The sequence below is a fragment of the Cimex lectularius genome, unplaced genomic scaffold (assembly GCF_000648675.2).
Source record: "Cimex lectularius strain Harlan isolate CLEC.00 unplaced genomic scaffold, Clec_2.1 scaffold60, whole genome shotgun sequence".
NCBI classification, from domain to species: Eukaryota; Metazoa; Arthropoda; class Insecta; order Hemiptera; family Cimicidae; genus Cimex; species Cimex lectularius.
Window position 1 is genome coordinate 2,043,109 of NW_019392643.1, and position 10,361 is coordinate 2,053,469.

Genomic DNA, 10,361 nt, shown 5'->3' on the forward strand with positions numbered 1-10,361 from the left:
GTCTGAGTTTGCTGCGGTATCGTCTGCATAGTATAAAATAATATATCAGGAGTGATAGGGGTGTCTGCAGTGTATACTGAATAGAGAATTGGAACAAGTTTGCTCCCTTGCAGGACAATGTTGCGGCAAAGAGGGTGGGCAGGGAAGAAGGATGTTCTGGTTCATACTTGAAAGTACCTGTCAGACATGATTTTAGGATGAGGTGGTGAATGGGAAGCCCTTGAGTTTCCAGAACAAGCCCGGGTGCCACAAGATTGAAGGCTTGTCTCACACCTAAGAACGAACCCGAGCAGCAATGACTACCTGAATAGTTCCATCTGTTCAGTTTTATTCTTTTAAGTCATGAGGGTGCCCTGTAAATCTTTGGTTGATATAATGTGCCTTGTGAAACACCAGGTTAGGCATAGTGGACAGAGGAGAAGGAGTTCTGGTTCTTACTTGAAAGTCCATATTGGAAAGGAAAGCATGTTCGTTGAGTTTGAACTGCAAACTCAACGAAGACCTCATATTTAGGAAAGCACCAGAGCAGCATTCCGCTCAAGCACTGTTGAATGGTAAAGTTATGTTGAGGGGCGTCGGTGGCCGCAACGGTTTAGGCGTTGACACGGCGCTCATCACTGTAAGGTAAAGGGCCCGGGTTCCAATACAGCGGCCCTGCATTCGAACCCGACATACTTACAAATGGGCTTTTTTTCAAAACACCGGCATCCCGAGGGTTTATATGACCTGTGCTGCGGCGAACCCTCGTAAAGTTAAAAAAAACAAAAGTTATGTTGCCTTAATTGACGGGATGGAATGGCATTGGTGGTTTACTGTACATTTTACAACTTTTGCCTTCATGGATTATATTTTAAAATGTAAAAACTTCAGTTTTTCTTCAGCAATTAGCTTACCATATGACACATACATCACAACAAAAATGATCGTTTGTTTAATTTATTTTGGTGCAACTGTCAATAATGATAAAATTCCTGACATACAAAAGTACAATCATTGTACAATAAATAATTACACATAAAACAAGTATTGCAAAAATATTTGAACACATGAAAAACAAATATAACACAATCTTTAGTACAATAAAGGAACGAAGCACATAAAAGTGCAAGAGAAATCGTCCCAGTTCCTTTTAAATTCCCCGAACAAAGTGTCCATTGAATTGGTCGAATCATTAGCACAATTACATCGTCCATCACCATAGAAAAACCGAAGCCCATCACCGTCCGACATTATTTATAAAAATAAAACACACTGACTAGACCGGCATATAATACATTCAGTCGATATTTTTCAGATTAATAAATTGGAAAAATATATATATATTTAAGTCATTTGAAAATTATTTCCTCAAATTCTGTATGATTTTATTAAATTTATCGTCAATTTTGTCCAACCCGTTGTCGAAACCTTCCGGGAGAGATTTGACTTTCACGATTTTGACTCTGGGCATGAGAAGAATAGAAACGATGAAGACAAGCGCCGTTCCGACGAACCAGAGCATCGAGGCGAAAAGAGGTCCGACCGGCGTCTTGGGGGTGGTCATTTTTGTCGGCATCGTCGGCATCATAGGCATCATCGGCTTAATCATCTTCAACACCTGGGCCAGCTCTGCCGGCAGATCCGAATAACTTTCATGGTCCTTCAGGCTTTCCAGATTCTTCAGCGGGTAAAAGTAGTAATAGTAGCCACTCGGCTTTTGACTTGCCCCGTTTTCTATTTCCGGTTTCATTTCTGCATCTAGAACGGGCCAAAGTCACCAAACTAGTTTGTACAATTATTTATACAATTTGTAATAAGAAATAAAGTCAGTAGGCTTAAAACGAAAACCTTATCCCACATTTTTCTTCTTTTAGCACTGTGTTGATTTCTAATGTTCGAATATCGACAAATAAATTTGTCAGAAAATCACTGCCATAATACAAATTACAACACAATGCCAAAATAATTATGAAGAAAAATCAGGAATTTTTAAAATAATCATTTTATCCAATTTAACTTGAAAAAAGAAGGGTGGCTTCTGAGGGATAAAATAACTTTTACTTAGGATAATAAGAAGTTTTGTAAATTAATTTTCGAACCTTGCAAGCTCGGATATGGATTTCCGTTGGTTTCTTCCCGCACTGGTTCTTCTTTGTTAAGAGGTGAAAAAATCAAATTGATTAGATCTTCAACCGGTATGTCCGGCTTTGCATCCGGAGAGTAGATCTGGTATCCTTCCTGAAACAAAAAGTTTTCTGTGAGGCGGATAACATTAGTGAGCGTAAATAATAGCTAGGTTTTAAATATTAGAAGAATTTGGAAACGGTTATTGAAGATAAAGAATGCATATAGACTACATTGATTAACATGGGTAGTATGTAATTAAAATTTGATAAGTCGTATACAAAACTAAAACAGTCATCATTCGATGTCGAAGAATTAAAGCTTCAAAGGCTAAGATTCCACGATTCAATTGGACAAGTAGAAAACGATACTAAAAGATTTATCATTCCATGTCGTAGACTCGAAGAATACATAATTCAATGTGAATGGTTGAAAATTAAAGGCTGAAAGAATCATCGATCAACTCAAAAGGTGTAAGTTGAACTGAAAAATCCATCATTCTATGTTGAAGTTTGAATATTCAAATACTGATAATCCAGTAATAATAATAATTCAGTTCGAAAAGTCGGAAACACAGACTCAAAAGCCACCATTCGATGTCGAAGAATGAAGATTTCTAGAATTTTTCAGCTTCAATCAGCTTGAAAAGTGAAAATGAAAATTAAAAAACTGATAAATCAACATTGAACATTAGAAGAATACTAAGAATATCGAAAGATTCGAAGAATGAACATTCGAAGAATTTTCCACATCCTACATGTATTTGTTAAATTTAAACAAAGTTTGTAAATCCCAGGCCCTGAAGATGATCTCAATAAAGATCGAAACGTTGGCACGATAAAGAAAATGTTTTTCTGAAACCTACACACACCAGACTGCATCTCACGATTTCTGAATAATTATTCGATTATTGTTATCGTTAATTTAATGTCGACTATTGAAAATTTCAAGATTAAAGATCCATGATTCAGCTAAAAATGTGGAAATCAGGCTATAAAATTGATTAATCAATCTTACAGATTCAACTATTTAAGATTTAAAGAATCCACGATTCAGCTTTTAAAAAAGTCGAAAACCTAGTCTATACGACTGATCAATCAATCTCGAAGAATCAAGAATAGGTAATTTAATGTTAAAGAGTGAAAAGTTAAACCTTGGAGAATCCAAGATCCAGCACAAAACGGAAACTAGAAGAGTGATCAATCAATTTTGAAAATTCGAAGAATTCGTATTTCAGTGTGGACTATTGAATATTTCAAGATTGTGGATCCAAGATTTAGCTTTAAAAAAATTAAAAAATGGATACTGTCAGATTGATTTATGTTGTAGAATTTAAGGATATGCAATTTAATGCCATACAATGAAGAGTTCAAGGCTTGAAGAATCCATGATCCAGCTCAAAACGTCAAAAACGGTGGCTAGAAGACTGGTTAATCAATCCTGAAGATTAAAAGAATTCGTAATTCAATGTGGACTATTGAAGATTTCAAAATTAAGGATCCAAGACTTAGCTTTTTTTAAAAAAAATAAAAAACGGTGCCCAGAAAACTGTTTAATCAATCTTGAAGATTCGAAGAATAAGTAATGTTAAACATTAATGGGTTAAAGACTCGATGAATAAATGAGTAAAACGTAAGTTTGCCATCAATTTATTATTCTCAAAGGCTGATCATCAATCTCTAACATTCGAAGAATATTTAATGCAATATCGAAGAGGAATGTTTCTTTTTTCTTTTTTTAACGAGGGTTCGCAACAGCAGAGGTCATATCAACCCTCAGGGCGCCGGTGTTTTTGAAAAAAAAACCATTTGTAAGTATGTCGGGTTCGAATGCAGGGCCGCTGGATTCGAACCCAGGACCTTTACCTTACAGTGATGACCGCCGTGTCAACGCCTAAACCGTTGCGGCCACCGGCACCCCGATTGGATCCCTGTTTAAAGACTCGAAGAATCCACGATTCTCACTGACTTCTTAATTATTAGGAACGAATTATAAAAAACAGTTTCGAAATTGGAACAACTGTCCATGTTACTTGCTGGTCTTCTCAACTTGAGTTATTTAGCGAAATGTTGATACATATTTTACAGAAATAAATCAAACGGTTTTCATAAGTGCGAAACTTTAGGTAGAACATAAATTATGAATTTAATTAACTTACATGGGCATTTTGAGCCGGTTGAGTTCCAGTAACGTTCATCGTATCCCATTTATCGTCGTCGCTGAAAACAATGTTGTTGTAGCCGTAGTCGTCGTTAATGAAGTTGTCCGATTCTTCTTTCGGCTCCATCCTGTCGATTTGGATCCTGTTCAACGTCGAGTGCAAGTAGTTGCGTCCCGATTCCAAATCATCCCCTAGGGTCATCCTCGTCCACAGTAAGGCCAGGAGGCATAGTAAAGCCTGTCTCATTGTTCTACGATTAGCTATCTGCCTGAAATAAAATCTGTTTTGTACTGTAATTGCTTTTTGTGTGAAATAAGAAGTTTGAATATATTTCGTTTAAATATGGTTTTATGTTTCGTCTATGGACAAATCTCTCGACACACAAACATCCCTTCAATGCGAAAATATTGTAAATACATGATTCAACGTGAAAGTAGGTTCACAATCCAGACCAGAAGGTAGAAAAACTTGATACGTGATTTCAACTTGAAGAAGAAAATAATCCACGATTCGACTGGAAAATCGTAAGCACAAACTCGAATCATTCAATGAAAGTCTGAAGATGGGAAGAATCCAAAATTCTATCTTGAAGGGTAGATTGAAAGAATACAAGATTCAACTCGAAAAGATGAAGAATAGACTCGAATCAATGTCGGAAATTCAAAACACCAATATTTCAATGTCGAAGATTAAAGAAGTATAAAGGCTGGAAGAAAACATGATTCTAATCAAACAGTCAAAAACGATGATTAGACTATTCATGATGATTGGTCAATTCATTTTGAAAATTCGAAGAATTCTTCAGCGTCAAATGATAATTCGAACTAAAAATGTCAGAAAAGTAGAATCGAAGGCTCAAATAACTCACATTTCAATTTATGAAAATTCCAAAAATCCAAAAGTCTATCTCAAAGAATTTATGATTCAGCTCAGAAATTTGAAAACTAAGACTAGAAGGTCGTACAAACAATTTTGAAAATTCGAAGAATAGTTAATTCAACGTCGACTATTGAAAATTTCAAGATTAAGAATCCATGATTTAGCACGAAAAGTTGAAAACCGAAATTAAAAGATTGATCCATTAATCTTGAAGCTCAGACTCGAAGAATCGATGGTAGAAAACCAAAACCTGAACAGGAAACTCAAAAATGTTTATTTGAAAGTCACACAGGAAGACTCAAAGCTTCATTATTCAATGTCGGAGATTGAAGAGTTAAAGGGTTGAACAATTCAAGATTCAGCTAAAATGGTCAAAGACTACAAGATTGATCAACCAATCTTGAAAAACCCAGGGATACGTAATTCACTGTCTAAGATTGGAGAGTTAAAGCCTTGAAGAATTCATGATTCAGCTCGAAAATTCAAAAATATAGACTAAAATATTGGACAATCAATCCTGAAAAATACGTAATTCAATGTCAAATAGTGAAGAGTTAGAGTCTTGAAGAATCCATGATTCAGGTCAAAAGGACAAGGCAGCGCCAAGAAAATTGATCAGCCAATCTTGAAGAATGTAAGGATACGTAATTCAATGTCAAAAATTAAATATTTAAAGGCTAATATCTACAATTCAGCTCAAAAATTCAAAGAATATAAGATTAATCAACCAGACTTGGAGAATCTACATATACTTGATTCGTTGTCAAACATTGAAAATTTCAAAGCTAAGAATCTACGATTCAGCTCAAAAAGTCAAAGATGGAAGAGTTAAAGGCTATAAGTCATGATTCAGCTGAATAATATTTTCAAAAATCGACTAAAATAAAGAAAATCAATCTTGAAGATTCGACAGATTAAAGATTTAAAGGCTCGAAGAATACATAATTCTATTTTGAAGAGTAGAATATTCAAAACATTTTACAGGATCCTATTTTGTATATTGAAGAATTTCAAAGATACCAAAAAACTTTTCATCTCGAAGAGTCGAGTGTTGCAGATGTCAAGAATACAGAATTGAATCTCGAAGAATCGATACACAAAGGCACAAAGAATCCCTAATTAAATTTGAAAAATTGAATCTTCAAAGAATGTAGAAAAGAAAAACGTGTATGACTCAGCATTTTGGAGGGTTGCCTGCATTTTCCTTTTGTCGGACACTTGACTATCGGTGCTTAGCTTTACAATCTTGATTATTTTAGTTTTTTGATATAATAATAAGTACCATATAGTTATAATTATATTAACTTCAGTTATTACGTTTTATTGGTTTTAATGCCATAAGAGGGCTCAGAAGTGGTCTTCCTCATTAGGCAGAGGCGACACGGACCAATCTTTCGCCGTTTTACCCATCTTCAACTTTATAGAAGGTCAACGTATCGCGGACTTGCAGGGTTTCTGATCCTTAAAATTCTACGCGCAAGTTCGAGTGTACCTTGCAACAACGGTCATTAAACCCGCTGCTACGGATCAGTCAGCAAGTTCATCTTTGTAGCGTAGAACATTTACGGCTGACGAGGAGTGAGCGTTTAATTATTCAATAGTAGCCCAAGCAGCCAAGTATGACGAGGAGTCCAGTTGCACGAGTCCGAAAAGGTTGAACATAGTTTAGTGGTAGAGATGGAGATAATGTAACTATTTTTTGTAGATTTTATACCTAATTGGATTAGAGAACGTTAAGAAGCTTTTGTAGTTCTGGCCTCTCTCTCACCCACTCATTCTTTCTCTCACTCTCTCTCTCTCTCTCTCTCTCTCACCCACTCTTTCTTTCTCTCTCTCTCACACTCTCACTCACTCATTCTCTCCTCTCTCATTCACACTCACTCATTCTCACTCACACCCCTCACTCGCTCAATCACTCTCTCTCTCTCTCTCTCTCTCTCACCCACCCATTCTCTCACTCACTTACTTATCACTCTCATTCTCACACCAAGTCGTTGAATTAGAAGGAAAACCGCATGATTAGATTAAGCCATTTTCAAAATGTGACATTAAAGAAAAGACGAAAAGGTTGATCATAATTTAGTTCTGCTAAGGGGTTGTAGATAAAATAACTATTATTTGTAGATTTTATACCTAATTTGATTAATGAACTTAAGAAACTTTTATAGTTCTGGTCTCTCTCTCATTCACTCACCCACTTATCACGATCTCTCTCTCACTCCCCCTCATTCATTCTCTCTCTTTCTCTCTCTCACACACATACACACCACTCTCTCTCTCTCATTCACTCATTCACTTATCACGCTCTCTCTCTCTCTCTCTCTCTCTCTCTCTCTCTCTCTCACTCACTCCCTCTCCCTCGTTCGATCATAAACCTTTTCTATCTCTTTGTCAGCATGGAAAAAATATGACAAAGGCCAATGGTCTATTTTATTATTCTTTGAAATTTGGTGGCAGTCCCTTTTAATGAATTTCTGATATAGTGAGCCTGATGATGATGGAATAACGAAGAAAATAATTATGATTAAAACGAGTTGTAACTTACTTATGATATGGTCGTTAGGTACGATGAGAGGTGGAGGAACATTACTCTCGGTGGTCCAGCTGAGATTGTTGTTAGCGACCCGTTTCTCTGCAAAATGGGTCGTCGGACCCCCTCCGTTTGAGGATGCCTCCCTTCCGCTTTCTTCGGAGCTTTGGTGGTCATTTATTTTTTTTATTTATTTTTTTCAATTTGTAATTCAGCGAAAACTTTCTCGCATGACATCAATGCTTTCTTCCGTGAGCCGGGACGAATTCCCGTTCAACAGGTTTTACGTTTGCAGGGCGTTCCTGTTCTAGATGACAAAATTGAAATTCCGGTCGTCCGTGCGTCCTTGGCCCACAGAACTACATAAACCAAACACCTACACAAAATTAAAAAAAATAAAAAATAAAAAATAAATATATATATATATCAGGCCCGCATCATTTTTTACCCTTAGCTAAGTTAGAAAAATTCACCTCAACTAGAGTTACCCAGTCATGTCTACCTAATTTTGTCCGTCTTGAGAGCGGTTCAACTGTAGATTATTTGAAGCAGCAATTTCGAACTTCATTCAAATCAAATCATAGAAATGTATGGTGTTTAGTGACTGTTAGTTAATGATTATTTGGAGATCGTGAGACACCAGACCGCATCTCCAAGTAATCAAATCACAGACCGCAATTCTGAACCCTTCAATTTTGCAGCAAATTTACCACCAACCATATGGTCTAATTCACTAGTTTTCGTGGTCCGCTTGACCAAACAATATCNGCTAGATACGCCGCTGCTCTACCACTTGAGCTATCGTGACTTCGATCCACTCTGACACTAACTTCCCATCTCAACCCCAGCTTTTGAATTTTCCCTCCTTTTTGCCATTTCTAGCCGAAGTTCGTGGGTTCGAATCCCGCTCGTGACATTGACTTTTTTTATCTCAACTAAGAACCTTAATTAATTGAAACATAAGGTCTAATGTTAGAATTTTCGTTTTCGACATTTTGAGGAAATTCTTAATTCCCTTCCAGATAGAATTATGGATTTTTTCAAATCTTCAGATGTTGAAATAGTTTATTCTTCAACAAGGATCAATCGTACAATTTTGACTTTTTGAGCTGAATCGTGAATTCTTCATGTCTTTAACTTTTTAATGTATGACATTTAATTACGTACCCTTCTTCAATTCTTCAAGATTGATTCATGTTTTTGTCAACGTTTTCTACTTTTTTGAGCTGTATCATAGCCTTTAACTATTCAATCTTTGACATTCGATGATGATGTTTTGAGTCTTCCTGTTTGACTTTCGAGTGGAATCATGTTTTCTTCGAACCTTTAAATGTTCAACCTTTGACAGTGAATTCTGTGACGTGCAAATCTTCACGATTGATTAATCAATCTTATAGTCTGTGTTTTCGACTTTTTTAGCTGGTTCATGAATTCTTCCATCCTTTAACTCTTCAATATTTATCATTAGATGATGATGTTTTGAATCTCCCTTCGAGTGGAATCATGTTTTCTTCCAGCCTTTAAATTTTCAATCTTCAGCACTGAATGATCGCTTTTAAGCCTGATACATACTTTTTCAACTTTTTTTAACGAGGGTTCGCAGAGGTTATATCAACCCTCGGGGTGCCGGTGTTTTTGAAAAAAAGCCCATTTGTAAATATGTCGGGTTCGAATTGGATTCGAATGCAGCTGGATTCGAACTCGGGACCTTTACCTTACAGTGATGAGCTACGTGTCAATGCAAACCGTTGCGGCCACCGACACCACCCGTTTTTCAACTTTAGCCATGGATTGACTATTCCACCTTTAAACATCGAATGTTTCGAGTCTGTGCTTCGTTTTTTCCAGTTTAATCATGGATTTTTTAAATATTGGATCCTTCCAGTTAGAATTTTTTGATTTTTCGAATCTTAAGAAATTGCAAAATTGAAAAATGTTTGTTTTTTTAATCTTCAAATTTTAATTGCCGATTTTATTTTTCGAGTAGAATCATGTTTTCTTCAAACCTTTAAATCGTCAATCTTCAACACTGAATATTGGCTTTCTCAATCTTATTTTCACGTCTTTTTACTTTAACCTATATATCCGGCTTATTTTATGTATTTTTCTTATTATTTCGTGTTTCATGTTGTTTGCTTATTCATGTTTCAAACCTTCCACAATATTCGCGTTTATGGATACGTGTGTTCATGTGTGTCATCACATGAAAGAAGTTGATCACTTCACGACTGAATTAAGAAAGAATCTGTTACACTGGCTAATCTCATATTTGTAGCCGTGTAATTAAAATTTACGGCCTGTATCATTAAAAACCAATTAACAATAACAGATAATCGGGGCTTTATAAAAAAAAAAATATGATTCCGGCCAGGATCGAACTGGCGGCCTTCTGCGTGTAAAGCAGATGTGATAACCACTACACCACGGAACCGATTTAGTACAATTTATGTATCCGATGTTGGTACGTATTTATGGCGTATAGGTTTTGTATACTTTCAGATAATAAAACATAAAAACGAACATATTAAATTAAATAATTAAATAAATTATGTTAAGTATTTTTTTACTAATTAAAATACCTAATAAAATAAATAGTTACGACGACAATTGAAAAATGGCAAAAGGAGGGAAAACTCATAAGGTGGGGTTGAGATGGGGAGTTGATGTCCGAGTGGATCGAGGTCACGA

At 35.9% G+C, this 10,361-nt stretch overlaps 1 protein-coding gene and 1 non-coding gene across 2 annotated transcripts; both read right to left on the reverse strand.

The window, feature by feature from the left end:
- Window positions 1-856: 856 nt before the first annotated feature.
- Window positions 857-8,044, reverse strand: LOC106661262. The gene is made up of 4 exons (XM_024230255.1): window positions 7,689-8,044; window positions 4,262-4,532; window positions 2,079-2,217; window positions 857-1,737 (listed from the first exon to the last, which is right to left on the reverse strand). Exons 2-4 carry the CDS (start codon window positions 4,508-4,510, stop codon window positions 1,340-1,342), a joined length of 786 nt encoding a protein of 261 aa, XP_024086023.1. The 5' UTR covers window positions 4,511-4,532; window positions 7,689-8,044; the 3' UTR covers window positions 857-1,339.
- A 1,987-nt stretch (window positions 8,045-10,031) lies between these two features.
- Window positions 10,032-10,104, reverse strand: Trnav-uac. Its single transcript has one exon. It is a non-coding gene; the product is annotated as a tRNA-Val (tRNA).
- Window positions 10,105-10,361: the final 257 nt, after the last annotated feature.

Bases quoted from the DNA above. Each gene is read 5' to 3' on its own strand.
- LOC106661262 (XM_024230255.1), bottom strand. From the start codon at position 4,510: ATGAGACAGGCTTTACTATGCCTCCTGGCCTTACTGTGGACGAGGATG. The intron at 2,218-4,261 runs GTAAGTTAATTA...TTTTTGTTTCAG, and splicing joins AACCGGCTCAAAATGCCCAT to GAAGGATACCAGATCTACTC. The intron at 1,738-2,078 runs GTTCGAAAATTA...GGCCCGTTCTAG, and splicing joins TCCATATCCGAGCTTGCAAG to ATGCAGAAATGAAACCGGAA.